Genomic DNA, 16,148 nt, shown 5'->3' with positions numbered 1-16,148 from the left:
TTTGTCTTTTCTTTGATACCCTAAATATTGTACCACTACTGAAGATCATGATGGCTATATAAAAAAACCAAAGCCAACCTGCAGTAGACCATTGTTTCTTGAATAAATCAATTCCAACTCATCTTTCACATTTCTACGTAACACTTCAACCAACATAAACACAACTAAAAAAATCCAATTCATTGAAAAAGTGAATAAAGAAACCCTCACTAAAACCTTGCCCAATTAATAAGTTTTCCGGTCTTGCCTAAAGAAAGACAATGATCAAGTTGATGGTCATTACGAGACCTGGAATTGATCCCAAAGGTAGTTTTGGTATACCATTATACGAGATCCCTGATATCTCATTAGTAGTCTTTTTCCTAGTTGTGCCAATGGTGAAGAAGCTAGGAATCCATGCTGAACTTGTGTCTCGTCTTACCATCCGCACACTGCAGTATTGTAACGATGGGTCATTTTGTACAATACCACCACACCTCATGATCAAAATGAACATAAGCTACACAAAGGGCCCAATGCCCATGACTATCTTCCTACATAAGTTCTGCCAAAAACATTCTTCCAGTATTGATGTCTGAAGCTTTAAAAGCTTATCTCAAACAACAAACTCCAATCAGCTTCCACATCTTTCGGCTTATGTTTAAATATACCCTACAAATCTTCATAGGTACAACCTTTCTCGAGCTTCTTTAGAATCATACCCAAAGTCAGAACCATTACTTGTGTTTGATCATTCTCTTGAACTCGAAATTCTTATCAAGTCCTTTATGCTACATATTATTATTTTCACAATATGATATCTTAACAAAGGTATTACATAAGAAAAGACAATTGTCAATTGTCAAAACAAACCGGCCGATAAGCTGAAACTGGAATTCCTTGCCTCCATCTCTCTTCAAATATCAATACTCACAACTTCATCTCTCAAATCAAGTTGGTATCCGACTCCCACACCAGTCCAAAAAAAATCAACTTTCAAAAAGAATCAACTTTCAAAAAAATGAAACTTTCAAATATATATAAAAAAGTTGCAAAAAATGTCCAAAAAGATTTTTAAAATGCATGCAGAACCAATAATGATAAAAAAAAGTTCATAATAATAATACATCAACAAATATAAAGAAAAAAGAATTAATACTAATGAGTTTTTGGAGTTTGGGTTTGGGTTTTTTTCGATTCAATTGGAAAAAAGAAAAAAATCACATCAGTTTAAATAAGATCAGATGTGATAAAAAAAATCATATTCGTTATACAAGTTCATGAGATCTTCATGATGGATTATAATCTACCTGTTTTGCTATTTCCATTAATAATGAATTTCCTTTGAGAGCGAAAAAAAAATAAAAATTCTTCTAAAAAAAAATATACCTTCTTCTTCTGTAATAATTAATCATCACATTCACAAACCAACTCATATTAATGAAAAAAATAATAGATAAACGTCCATCCAACTTAGTTTTGAGATTATATTGAAAAAGAAGTTCTGATGGTGTAAGAAATGAATCGAATTAGAAATCTAAGTTTTGAAGTTTTGAATGACTTGTTTGGTTTTTTTCGAGAATGATTCCTTTTGACGACGTCTTGAATGAAGATCAAGATCTTTGTGGTGAAATCGGAATATCATGTAGTGTACTTGTATCCGGTTCACTATGCTGTCTGTTGTGCATGATCGGTTGATGTTCAGCTTCGACATGAAGGATTTCATGGGTTTTAGGTTCAGGTGAAAACGGTTCCTTTTCTCCATCGACAACGATTGGATCGTTCGAACGTAGTATTTGTTGTTTGAACACGCTATTGAGGGAGAAAAAAGTGGTACGAAGATGAGATAATCAGGATCACATGGAATGAAGGGAGGGGATCTAAGGTAGAGGACATACAATTTCGCACGTAGTACCAAGATCACAGCAGTGAACCCGAATATGATGATGAAACCAATACTCTGAACTCCGATGAGTACAAAGCCTAGGACAGCTCGAGGTATAGGTTGAACGTCTTGTCTCGGTACGAATGTGACCAAAACGCAGTCTTCGATAAGCTGGAGTACACCAAGGATGATCGCGAGCACGTTGAATCGTCTTTGTTGAAAAGGTCTGGTAGCTATCAGGAAAATCAAAAGTAGCGCCTCTAGAACAATTGTTGCTATAACTTGTCTTTCACCCCAACCCTAAGAAAGATGACAGAGTGAACGGATGAGAAAATGTGTAAGATTCGAAAAACAGATCATCATCGCAGAGTGATAGAACTAACCTGACCAAAACCGATTACAGTCACTTTCACAAAACAAAGAATTCCCCAAGGAAAAAAAGCCCACCACCTATTTTCTTTAAAGATACCAATACTTTCACGCGACTCAAACTTATCAAAATCTGAATTGTTACCAATCTTGAATCTAGTCCAAGAAACCCAACCCAAGGCAAGAGTGCAAGCAAGCCATAGTATGACACTTAAAAAGATAGGCAACCAAGCATCTGTTCTTCCTAACCTCCATTGCCAACAAGTAAAGAGCGTGATCGGAGGCCAAACAAACAGCAAAGCTTTTAATCCGACGGGTGAGATGTGTCGTGATACAGTCTGCATAGGTGTACGCCAATTTCTTTGCCGAATGCGGAGAAAGGCAACCAGAATGGCGGTGATAGCGAGTCCAAGTGCGATCAAGATGATAGTCCACATAAAGACCACTGTGAAAGCATTTTCGACTGGAAATCCTAATTCATTGACATAGGCTGATAGCCCTGGGTCTAGTAACGTCGTGTTGGTAGTGACGACTGGAACGACATAATCATTTCTGGGAGTCGTTGCAATCAGTTCGCCCAATGGTTTTCTCTCTACGCTGTTGGCCATGAGAACTTTGGTGGTAGCCAAGAGGGTACTGATAGCAGTTCGAGATGCAAGGTTAGGGCTCGCCTGTTCTGAATTCATGGGACCCGACGCTTGATTGTAAGGTGAGAAGTGCCGAGATGTGAAAGCAACGAGATCTTGAGCGGTTGAGAATCCATTTCCACCGGTAGCTCTTCTTAGTCTGTCAACTGCTCGCGAAATGGCATCAGATCGAATTAGGCCAACGGCATATGCAAAGTTGGTAGTCCATGTACGAAACACTGTTGGAAGAGAAAAGAAGTGTCAATCAAAGTATGTGTATGAATTTTGAAAATGTAAAAAAACGAACCAGTGGGATAATTAAGGCTCATCATGCCGGACATGGCCATGTGTTGCAAATGATTACTGAGTAAAAGAAAGAGAATCCCGAATTGGAAAGGATGAACGGTGGCGAGTGCGAAGCTGAGAATAAGAACCGCAGCTGTAGGCCAAGAGACCGATGAAAGACCGACGGTGAGCCCATTAGTGAGAGTAACTTGTAAACAGGCAGCAGCTTCATTTGTGTTGGTATCTGTCAAAACGACCGTGATGACGGCTTCGATATCAGGTACGACCCAGGCCAATCCAGTGATCGAGGGGACATTTGCAGCAGGAATAGTATAACCACCCGATCCAGTAAAGTTATACGTTGGTAATGGACACAATACACCGGAGAGCACTGAGCAGAGATCGATTGAGAGATTGAGGGAGTTGAGACCATAGACATTTAGTGAGAGTTGTGCTTCGAGATTTAGTCCTGTCGACACTGAAGCTGCTGACAAGTCAAATCCTAGCGAGTTGTTAGATTTGTAGTATCGTACATCAAAGGTATCGACGATGATAGCTTGAGGAGTCGAGCAATATGACACTGAGCTCGTTTCTATTGAAAATAGCAAAAGTCAACGGTTGATGATGAGTGAAAAGTGAAAAGGAACTGGAGCTTACCAATGACATCACTCCGAGATGTAACTTGTAAGACGAGGGAAAGTAGAATGGGAATTGAACTAGTCCACCGAGGGACAGTTTTTGAGGATTTGAAGAAAGTTGACAACATGAGGACAAGCGAGCTAGCTGATTCCCAATCTCAGAAGGGAAATAAGAGTTGGAGGAAGGTGTGAGGCAGTGCTGGATGTTGTGGATTTGGTGAGAGGTATCGTTTCACAAGCGAAAGCGCTCTATAGAAAGAAGGGGGGGTAAAAGATTAGGTTGTAAATGAGCAAGTTCAATTGCGTATGGCAAGGGGTGAACCGATTAGTAAACAGTCGATGCACACGTGTGTTTGGCGTAAGGTTGATGCGATTGAAGCGATTAAATGGACGTGATGGCCAAGGAAGTGCTTGGGCGGGATGAAAAGTAGCCAGAGATAGGTATGATGGTATGTATGGGTTACCAGATGAGAAAAGGTATCCAAAGTAAAGGAAACCTCGAAGAAACCAAGTAGTCAAATCAAAATGAAAGGTCGTTAAGAGCGGTTGGAGTTCGAGGGCGATGATGATGTGTAATCTGGCTGATAAAATGAAAGTGATAGAGTTAATGATTGAATTCGAACCAAGAGATCTAGGGAGAGAACCAGGATGGAAATCACCAGAACGGTGATGAGGATAATAATCTAATAAAAGAAAAACCAACCAGTTCAAAGCTCAACAAGGCTGATGCTACCAAATAAATTAGAGTGATCGTTTAGGATTGAGAGTTAGGTAAATTGTAAACAGATTGAAGAAAGCTATCAAGTCTAACAAAGAAAGAGTCTGTTAAACCAGTTTTGATCTTGAACAAGAAGGCAGGTATAGGAATCAGATGGAAATCAGTCCTTCCAAACCTACACCACCAAATCAATTGTACGGTTCTTTATTTTGAAGTCAGTCGTCAATCGTCTTACAAATGTTCGTTAACAATCTTCTTTTTTCATCAATTTGGTTGATTCGATTTTAGACTGAAGACTTCAATTCAATTCATTCAAATCAATTCGGATCTTGAGTCAGCCATCTATTTGGGAATCTGCTGCGTTAATGCTGACTTGAGTTCATCAAAAGAATCATAAGCAAAAACAAATACGAAAGAAGTTGGATTGAAGTGCTTACCATGATCAGTGTGATCGAAACGTTGTTGTATTCTTGAATCTTTCAAAGGGGAACTAAACTCACCCTCATCACACAGCCTCAATTGTCATGTGACGTCAGTTTAAGAACATCAACAAAGGCGAAACCTTGGCGTCTGTCCTTCTTGTAACTTTTCAATCCGTCAAATACAAAAGATATCAAGCTGCCCAGCTGCCAGCCCATTCTCAAGACATATCTATTCTCGAGTCCATCGGATTACATAATCTTGACCAAATTCATTCAAACTCCAATGTCTATCTCCAGCTATCTCCAACACGCATCTTGAACCTGTTCTGGTGAGCAAACCAAACAAGGGTGCAAGCAAGGACCCAGGTTGGAGTGAGCCCAAATCACACCTTACATCAAATGGAGCACTCTTTTGAAAGAATGCATAGCACTTTGTAAAGAAACTTAAATATTAGCATTAAAATCAAGCATTAAAATATATTGCTTGCTTCACGGCATCATCCATGAGATTCAAACAAACCTTTTACCCCACAAAGCGTCTTGAGTATGATCAAAAATAAATTGAGTTTGAAGGGAAAAAACAAGGGAGAGTAACCGAAGGACAGTGGACTTGGCGAGCATGAGCGAGCGCAAGCATGGGCGAGCAATACATTATACCGGACCCCGTCGCAGTCGGTACATCCCATTACAGCAAGATTTCAATTACTACATTGGGATGGGTAAACCCATGACTGCCACATGCAGACATTGCAGGCCATAAAGTATCACATAACATCCAACAAGATCAACATCACCTTCCTTTTCCGTCATGATTCGGACTGCTGCTTATCAAAAGTCTCGCATCACCAAAGTCAATCATCGATCACATTCCAATCACGCCGATCACAATCCATAATCAGAGATCACCAAAACCAATGTGCAAGCCCGGCATGGACCAGACATGATTGGATCCTTGTACAAATACACTGACACCACATAACGAATCTTTTGATACCCACCTGATAATATTGACATACCAATGCCCAAAAAAACAAACACAACTTACATCAATAGCAAATACCTCAGACCTCTGTTTCCACTTCACCCGTTACCTCTTCTAATCAAAGCACCACATCCAACCGGAACGATCTGCACTTCAGAAAATTGCCAACATCTACCGGATCATTCTACTATCTATTGGACTCCAAGTCGACAAACACCACAAAATCCTTTGATAGGTATAACCGTGAGCTGCTAATGTGAATTATTTCGCAAGAACATTTGAAAGTTGCTCACACCCTATTTTATTTATATTAGTGTAAATTTGACAAGGGATACTACCGTTCGTTTCCCAAGCAGCTATACCGTTCTAAGATATCACAAATCAACGGAGCTCTCACTGGAAATACTCAGCAATCCGCCATTCAACTACAAATCCAGGCCGACCATCAAATGGCAATGCAACTCAATCAGATGTTGGACGGCGTCCCACCAGCCCCTCCTACGCCTCCCGCTACTCAAAAACCAAATAAAGATTCCAAATCTAAATCTCCTTGCAAAGGCGTAGAAGGAAAATTTGCGCCATCACATAATTGACGCAAGAATAACAGCTGCAAAGTTGGGGCGTGTTCAGCGGTGAGTTTTGTATCTCAGACCATTTGACGATAAGGCAACTGACCAACTAATTTTTGTGTAATTAGTGCTGTGATACGCTCAACCCACACTCATGCGCTGCACACAGCGCCGCGCGCAAGAAACACAAGGCTAATGACACCCATCTTAACATCAACGGAACTGCTGCAACGATTGGCCAGGAAGAACGTCGAGACGCACCTCTGCCTGCTCCAGGTCAAAGAGACATCAGTCGGCGTGTCTGTGGCGTGATCGAAAACCAAAAGTTCATTGACCTTGCCTTAGATAAGGAAGCCAAGGACCGAGCTCAACTTCAGCAAGACTTACACGCCAATGGTAATATAACCATATATTTGTGGATTACTGCCACAGTAAGTTAATATTGAAATCACAATATTACATGTCATCTCAGAAAGAGGACTAATTACTTACTGGTTTACTATATCCATAGGACAAGCCTCTCATGATCTGAACCAATGTGACAGCATGGCCAGACTTTGCATTTGATGAGTTGGAAGAGGTTCGAGCCTTGGTGAAGGAGCTACTTGGTGAAAGCTGGAAAGGATTATTCAAAGTATGGAATGAGGACGAAAATGATTGGGTAAGACCAAACATCTTCTCACTGCCTTCCACAATGTACATTTCCAAGTGTGTTAAATTACTGACTAGTGTTTACGGGTGGTTTATAATCAGGCTAACATCATGATGACCTATAGAGAGCGGTATCCTGTTGATACACGCAAATTATTTATGGTATTCGCCGGTATTGACCCTTCCGAATGTCGAGATGTGGAAACACATATAAAATCTATAGTCAAACCTTCACTTACTGAGTTAATGGATACTAAAAAATTGCTACCGTGGCTTGAAGATCAATCTTTTAAAACACCACCCGACCTCCGCAATGTTGGAACCTCCTCTAAGACCGTTGAAACTGCGCGGATGAGGCAATCTACAAAACCCAACGCTATAGAATTGTTCACGTCTGATGAGGAAGAAGAATTGGACAAGGACCATGGTCACACCAAACAAAAAATCATCTCTAGAAATCCTACTCCGACTCCTGCTGATGATGCCACTGATCAACCCCAACCAGAACCAGCAAAGCGAATTGCCAAACGTCTGAGGTCCATTCCTGAAAGCTCCGACTTTGATGATGGAATTTGGCCGTCTGGTGTTAGCATGATCGTCATGGTCAAATTTCTAGACGAGGCCAACAAGCGGACCATAACCGCTGGGTGGAAGAGGGTGTTTGGACAAACTCACAAAGACCACTTCTCTTACTCAACTGCTACGAGATACCGCCGATGGCTGGATAGCATTGACAGACGTACGTTAGATGAATATGTTGCAAATAACGTTGGAGTTACTGTAAAACAAGGTAAGGATAGATTTTACAATCTATGGAAATATGGTGATCGTCGATTTGCTGAACGGGAAGCTGCTCAGGAGGCCAAGGCCAAAGTGAAAAAGATGATCAAAAATTGATCATCTCTTTCTTGAAAGAGACTTATTTGTACCTCTTTTCTACTCTAGCTGAAAAATCATGAATATATTTATTCTTCTTCTGTATATAGTTCCTATTTGTTTCCATTTGTGAATATTTTTATCTTATTTTTTACTCCTTATATTGATTATAAATGTATAAATTTGCAAATATTTGTATGAAGCAACAATTTTTAGTAATGTCCTTAATCTCGCCATAATGTCATATTACTTAGTTTTGTGAATGTGAAATTATAAGTATGATGACCAGCGCTGATAATTAAAGACGAATACTGGCATAAACATAGGTTAAAATTATCTGCAACCTATTATATATAATTTATTATAACAAAAAGGAAAATGAACATGATGTTACAACCAACTTTAAACACAAATGAAGTGGTGGAAAGGACTCATTCATCTCGCAGAACTGATACATCTGAGGCTTTGAGGAGGTCACATATGCTGTTACACTCGTGGTCCCAACCAAAGTGGAAAAACGCCATCTCAGTCGTGGAGTTACCTTTCTTATCACTGTCAGTGGGAAAGGTAAAAAGGAATTGATATACAATCCATCAGATAAATGTAATCAAAGAGATCGGTAGATTGTTTATTCACCTTTTATTACAGCAAATTACATTGGAGATAGTACCTTCAATGTCACAGTCGATTTGGCAGATCAAGGTTTTACCAAGACTAACATCGTATGCGTAATGAATAAATGCATGTATCAGCTCTTTCCGCGGATCGGAAGCTGGCGCTTGCATGATGAATTTGTAATCATAGACGTATCGTTCGTTGCGTGGGTCCGTAGGGCATCCACAGAAGTACCAGCCTGGATCGTTTTCACGCACAGGCCCAATGCTTTGCAATAGGTACGCCTTTTGAGCCTGAGATTAAAGGCGTCATAAATATCAGTTATTACTACTTATTGTAAAGTAGAAGGAGTGACCACGTATACCTTTAGACCCAACGATTTGCAATGTAAGGCTCCTAATTGATCGGCCTCATCACTCTCTAAATCAATATGATAGAGCCAGATATCACGAATAGCATGTTGGAACAGTTGCAACATGCTACCTACAAAACAATTTGCTTGGCCAAGGCTGAGTACTTGAGAGAGGCTTGAAGTGGTACTTCTATTCTAATTGTTATGATATTTTAAGATATTAATCAGAGACTGAAATGGGAGGGGAAGTAGATTTTATTGAAATTTTCATTTGATGTGTCACCTTATGATTTAACTAGAGAGCATGTTTGAATCTCAAGGCTTATCCAATTATCAAAAGTAATAAACATGGAAGTCATAGGTCACTCAAACAAATGCATTTGTGGTAATCAGAATAGTCTGATTTCAAAAATAAGGATTGAAGCAATTTTTTAACATAAATGAAAAAGGAGATGTATGCAAGGTTTAAAAAATTGTGGGGACATCTCATGGCCAAAACTTACAGCAAAGAAAAGACACACAAAGAGCATGCCAAACCTGAAAGCAAAAAAAAACACAATGACAGCAGATAAGTGAGATTAAAAAGCTTTTCCAATGAGTTTCAAAGAGAAATTATCCTTGGTGGTGGTTAAAAATCATATTGGAAAAGTTGAAATATAGTAGTTGATCTCAGGGGGGAAGGCTACCAGAACTATATTCATTGATAATCAAATTTTTGAAACTGAAAAGATGAAGAGAAACAATCTCAAAGTGGGAATAAAGAGAGACAACCTGAAAGCTGAAAAGCTGAAAGTGGGAATACAAACACAAAAACAAAAAAACTGAGACAACAAGAAATCAGCCAGTCTTGAAATTGGTTGCTTCCTGGAATAGGAAGTTGAATGTGACTATAATCCCAGAGGAGCTCAAGATAGAGTCTTGTACTTCCAGGTTTGTGTAGTAGTACCTCATAAAAATGAATCAAGGTTTGAGATAGTATGGTATCAACATAACAGCAAGTTCTCTTGGAACTCTGGTCAGGAAGGAACCCCATCCCAAGTGGAGAGAGAGATCTTGTGACCTTTGGCAAAGAATTATGTGAAGAACAAAAGAAGTTGACTTTGACTCAATGACAAACAACTTAAAACAAGGGAAACCCAAATACCTCATTTGTGTGTTGACCAGACAGCACAGATTAGAGTGAAAACAGAGCACTAAGCTTGCTAACCATAAAAGAAGGTAAAGACAAATACCTTAGTCATATTTTGACAAGGCAGTGCTGAGTATGGTGAAGACAGAGCTCTAAGATCGCTAACCTGAAGACCAAAGGAGTATACAGTAAAATGATAGCTTTATATGTCTTGTTCTAAATTGTAAGACATGGGGAACAGAAGAAGAGAAACACAGCAGGAATCAAACACAATACAAACCTTAAAACAAAGTAAAAACAGATGATACCTCAGTGGTGTGTTGACAAGACAGTGCTGAGTATGGTGAAGACAAAGCTCTAAGCTCACCAACCTGAAGACAAAAGGTGTTCAAAGTAAAATAAAAACCAACATAGAGAGAGAGAGAGAAAAATGAGGAACAAAACTGGATTAACCACATTAGTTGTGTAACACAATTTGTTGGCAACAAAAGGGAATGAGATTAAATACTGTTAGATATTGTGTTCCAAATTGTAAGATATGGGCAACAAGAGATCCAAAGGACAACAGAGTTTGATACATTTAGCAGAACAAAAACAAGAAAACAAATCTACCCCTGAACTGACCAATTCATACTAACAATCCACCACCCCCTTGTGTCTTTCATCCAGTAACTGACATAGCTTACATCACATCTTCACTCCCACTACTCACTCCCACTACAATACCATCACATTATTTTAGTCTTAAGACACACACACATCTTTAAGACTAGTGATTGTCTTGATCAAAAATAAGTGGACATGTGTGCCTCCTGCCAAAGGTTAATGTCACAGACTTCAAAGTATCTGGATCTTTAAAGCCATTACCAATGCTGAGATATAAGTGGATATAAGTATTGACTTACCTCCATCAGAAGGTAACAACTCTACTTTGACTGTAGTAGAGACATTGACAAAAATTACCACTTCATTGCTTGTTGAAAAGACATGAATTTAGTGGGTCTAGGTAGATTGTTGATTGGCAACATCTGAAAACTGCATCAAGCCCCCAACAGCATTGTGTTGGATACAAGATCAATTTTTGTCAGTGGAATAACATGGGACCTGAGTGATCAGTTAGGATTGCAACCACAGGGGCCAAAATAGATACTCACATACATGTGAGCGTTGTAGACTTTTTGGAATTCTCCAAAAAAGATTTGTTTTCTTTCAGATTGATTCAATTCAAAATCTTGGTTGTGTTCCGGTGATCAGCCTGTGGTGCTCATATTTTACTTGACATTTGTTGAGAAGGCTTATTTCCATCTTGGATGAGCAATAACTGATTTCCGATGAGTACTCAGGATCAGCTCATGGGTCACTGAATACTCAGCAATTTGTTCAAAATGAAGATGAGCACATGAACTATAACTTCCTGAGGCTTCATTTTTCAGTGAAAAAAGCCTGCACAGGGGCGTCCCATTTGAGCTGCTCAGCAAATACTCAGTAGCATCCCCTGACTGGATCACTGATGGGCCAGACTTCCCTCAGACTTCCTTGCTAAGGAATGAAGCCTGATAAAAGTGCCATCCCATCTGCTCAGTTTATCTCAGTTGCTCAGCTAATCCTCAGTGATATCCCCGGATAAAGTTTTCACACTGAGGGGCTGAGATCAACTGAGCAGCCCCTCAGCCAATACTCAGTGACATCCTTTGGATCCTTCTGATCCGGCTAGGAATGCCCCTGAGGACTAGCTGAGCAGCTGAGCAGAACTGATCAGCCCCTCAGCCAATGAGCAGTGAGTTCCTCCGGGGCATTCTGATCTCAGGAATGCCCCTGAGGAATAGCTGAGCAGCTCAGTTGAACAAGCAGACGGGCCTCAGGCTTCATTCCGGAGCCATGAAGCTTGAGGCAAGCTTGACGCTCTGTGATCTGTCTGGGGGATGCTTCAGAGACTTAGCTAAGGGAATACTCAGTTCTGCTCAGCCCCTAAGCTATACATTAGTGGCATTCCTTGGAACTTATTGAACCAGGGAATGCTGCTCAGGATCAGCTGAGCAGATGGATCAGCCCTTCCTCAGACTTCTTTGCTCAGGAATAAAGGCTGAGGAAGGCTTAGTTTGTCTGCTCAGTTCCTGATGATCACGTAATCAGCTGACAAGCAGAAAGAAAAGGGAAACAAATGGGAACAAAACAGGAACATTTCAACACTCACATAGTTGTGAGCATCAATTTTTGCCCCTGTGAACATATGTAGCCATCAACGTCTTACAACCCTCAGACAGATGAGCAGTCCAAAGTCTCAAATTGCATGGTGAAAGGCTACATCATGCCTTTCACCAAATATATGCAAGACAACTGGAACCCCATCTCCCAACACTTGAATCCTTTCACCATAACTTAGATCATACAGCAATAGGCATGTCACTGTTCACAAATAACTATAGTTATACCCTCTTTTTCCCTGGGTAATGGGCAGGTACATGTGTGTCTGGTGAAACAAAGCTTTCAACAATCAAAAGGAGATCAAGAAAAAATCAAATGCCACCTGAAAAGCAGCCAAGACATTATTATGAGGAAGAATTACAACAAGAACATTCAAGAAGAACAGGATTGTGAAGTGTTATGGGAGGCCTGCCCAGACAAATGTACACAACTGCGGCACAGTAGACCTAGTTCACCTTTTATATATAAACTGTCAAGCTCCAGTTCCAGGCTCCTTCCAAATCTGTCTTTGTGTCTGAATCCCAGATGCTGAACTTTTGCTCTAACAGGAGGTTGGAAGAAATGTTTTGTTGAACAGTAAAAATATCTTGACAAGCCGTCCACTCCTACTGCCAAGTTTTCTCACAATTCATCCCTTGCCTACAGACTGAAACTGCCATTAAATTTTAATTGAATATGTACAATTGAAGAAGGAAACGAAGTCATCATGGAGCCAATCACATTAGAAGGAGTAGATGAACATGATGTTCAAGCAATCTTAGATCACAGAAGACAAAGGGGTAATTTAAAATACTTATGAGGGCTCTTCAATGCTGACCAGTGGGGGGAATGCAGAGCCTCAAGAGGAGCTTGCGCAACACAACCCTTCCCTCAATAGATCCTCTAGAGCTAGACTATTCACGTAAGACTTGCTAGATCAAAAATCAATGATGCAATGATTTAAGCATAGCTTTCAAGCCTAAATTTGCAAAACTTCACGTCTTAACTTTTATTCGAGTTGCATCACACCACCGTTTCCTATTCTCACTTGGCTTCATTTTTAATGTGTAACATTCTCTCCTGTTTGGATCTTTACACGGTATGCTGTAATCGAATTTATGATTGAATTTGTCTCCACATCCAACTTGGATGTGGAGACATGTGGAGCCAACAGACAATTGGCAAGATTTAAGCTTTAACTGTTTTCAAAAATCGTAGAAGACTCACTTTACTCCTGGTGGAGCCTCAGTGAATGGATCTTACGCTGCAGTGTTGGACACGATCTTATATGGCAAACATCAAGTCTTCTGTGAATTGCAGCAACATTGGTCCAATCAGTGTCACAATTTTTTCAGTTGTCATGCGAGTTAACGTTCGAGGAACATGGGGACGATGACCTGATTCCTTGGCTTATGATCTGTCTTTACTTTTCGTGTTTTTATATCATGAGAAGACATGAATCATCAAAACATGCAACGGTGGTTTTAGATTCAGTGCAAAAATTCTGAGGAAATGGATTAAATCGGTTACATGCCATCCTGTCTGTCATCAACTTCTTCAGCTACGGTATCAAGCTTCTCGCAAGGAGTAGTAGGGCTCGGGTAGATGGTGTTGATTTTGCGGATTGGCTTCAGTTGACCAACCGGGTGGCGGGGGGTCATGGATTTTCGTATGTAACAACATTTCTTGACTTTTAATCCTTGGAAAGGTCCGCACAGGGGCATCAGGATCGCTGGACGACCTGATCGGATTGGTCGATAGTCTGGTTGCATCCATCTCGAATGGATCCTCTTCACCTGTGGTATTGTACTCCGCCATCTGGCTAGCTTGACGGAGAACTATGATCAGGCTCAAATTCGGATGGCGATCCTTCAGATTTCATTACAGACGGGTATGATGTAGACTTTGGCGAACAAGACTGGACCACTTCTCAACGGCTACAGCTTGAAGCAGGCATCAGGTGAAGTGGGCTGAGAATTCAGCCAACTTTAGAATGCTTGCAGGAAGCCTTCACATCTGCGACTTTTCGATCGATTGGGATTCGGACGATCTATGTTTTCGGAAAGCTTGCCATCTGCCATCGCCTCTGAGTCTGAAGAATAACATGGTGTGAGGTTGAAATGCTTCCGCGTGTTCAGGATCCTATATAAGAGATGAGCTTTCTGCCTCCAAAAACAATTTCTTCACTCCCTTCTCACCAGTCAAACAACCATCAGTCATAACCAACCACCAATATCATTTGTTCACCTTCCAACCAATTTGTCATCCACCCTCACCAGCACTTGCAGCGCAAGATCATCGTATTCCAACTCTTTTTCTATCCCATCTTACAATCCTATTTGACCTGATACCACCTTCCACAAACCCCGTCGCTTAAATTTCAACTCTTTCGTTCTATCACCAACATGAAGTTCAACGCCTCACCTTTAGCTGTCTGCGCCGTCGTCGGCGGGCTTTGCGAACTCAGCAATTCAGTACATGCTTCGACAATGGGACTATCTAGCAATAACATCGCGAGAAGATCGCCTCAAGACGCCCCCAAACCGGATGCTCCTGTCGGAGTCAATACTGGGTCCGACAGTCCTACGGAGGACGTCAAGGATGCGAGTTCCACTCAATATAGCAACTACACATCGTACACAGATCAATCCGATCATTATGCCAATGGTTCGTTTAATCGATTGCAATTCCTTCTCAACTACTTGACATTTTTCTGACACTTTTCTTGGGGTTTGTTTTTACTGCAGGCACGCAAAAGTCCAATACCCCAACTGTCCCTAAGAAGGTCGATGCCTCGGGCGATTATTCTGCTTACTATCCACCACCCCCATCGCTCAGTCTTCCTCCCTTCAGCGGTATCCCATATCCCCTTCCTCTTACGGGTGTCAAGAAACATTGTCCGCCTCAAAAGAAAGACGATGGGATGACTGTTGCTCTTCCGTCAGATCTTTACACGGGGAAGATCAGCAAATGTGGTCAAAAAGTAGTGGTCGTCTTCGAAGACCTTGCGGGTCAAAAGTGGTCCGGACCGAAGAACAACTTAACCTTGACGGTTATTGATGCCTTTGATCGCAACGACCGAACTGAAGTGGGACGAACTGTACTCTTGAGTGAGAAAGCCTGGAAAGAAGCCACTGGAAACTCTATCATCAACAAATTCGAATCATGGCCGGTGCGGTGGTTCTTTCTGGATGCGGCTATGCAGCAGGATACTGCAGATGGAACTCATGAGAATGCAGATGGAGAAAGTGATGGTAAGTAACAATTCTCTTGAGATGCACCTACTCTTGTCAACCTATTAATCACTCTTCTACTTATACTTAGGGGGTTCTGGAAACTCTACTACTTATTACCAAGCCTCTGACGCAAACAGCACCACTCCTTCCAGCAACTCTCAAAATGGTACAAAGACCGATCAAAATACACAGTCATCCAATGATTCCTCAAATGCCCGACCACCACCTGAGAAGGACTTTGACCCTACAAAGGCTCCGAGTCCCACTCATGATAAACGTAACTTGATTTCTCGTCGGAGTAGCAAGTCACAGGCTCAAAGATTAGCATTGTAGTAGGATAGTTTTCTTTTATCTTTTGGTACTAAGATTCGGGTGTTTGTGATTGTCGCAGGGGTCAAAATTTGTAGACGCGCTGTTTGTGTTCCTCTTATCATCTATCATTAGTACTTTAAATTGCCTGGCGTAACACTTGATAAAATGCAAAAAAAATCTTTATAAATGGTCATGCTTTGTCGAGCCTTGCCGTATCCTTCTTAGTGTCCTTATCGGAGAGTATCATGAATTTTTTTGAGCTATGGGTTTGATGTTGAACATCATATCTCCAATAAAAGTCGTTATTTCACCTTCACAAC

General features: G+C 40.8%; 2 protein-coding genes across 2 annotated transcripts; one reads left to right on the top strand and one right to left on the bottom strand.

Moving 5' to 3' along the window:
- Positions 1-1,030: 1,030 nt before the first annotated feature.
- Positions 1,031-3,910, bottom strand: MELLADRAFT_115433 (uncharacterized protein; the record flags this gene model as incomplete). Its single annotated transcript, XM_007405883.1, has 5 exons — positions 1,031-1,791; positions 1,878-2,164; positions 2,248-3,098; positions 3,167-3,736; positions 3,802-3,910. The coding sequence occupies 5 exons, from the start codon at positions 3,908-3,910 to the stop codon at positions 1,593-1,595; spliced, it is 2,016 nt and encodes a 671-aa protein (XP_007405945.1).
- Positions 3,911-14,685: 10,775 nt separating this feature from the next.
- On the top strand, positions 14,686-15,849 carry MELLADRAFT_103072 (uncharacterized protein; the record flags this gene model as incomplete). Its single annotated transcript, XM_007406193.1, has 3 exons — positions 14,686-14,947; positions 15,028-15,534; positions 15,605-15,849. The coding sequence occupies 3 exons, from the start codon at positions 14,686-14,688 to the stop codon at positions 15,847-15,849; spliced, it is 1,014 nt and encodes a 337-aa protein (XP_007406255.1).
- Between the last annotated feature and the right edge of the window lie 299 nt (positions 15,850-16,148).

The sequence above is a fragment of the Melampsora larici-populina genome (assembly GCF_000204055.1).
Source record: "Melampsora larici-populina 98AG31 unplaced genomic scaffold MELLAscaffold_5, whole genome shotgun sequence".
NCBI lineage: Eukaryota > Fungi > Basidiomycota > Pucciniomycetes > Pucciniales > Melampsoraceae > Melampsora > Melampsora laricis-populina.
This window is presented reverse-complemented; position numbering and strand designations above follow the sequence as displayed.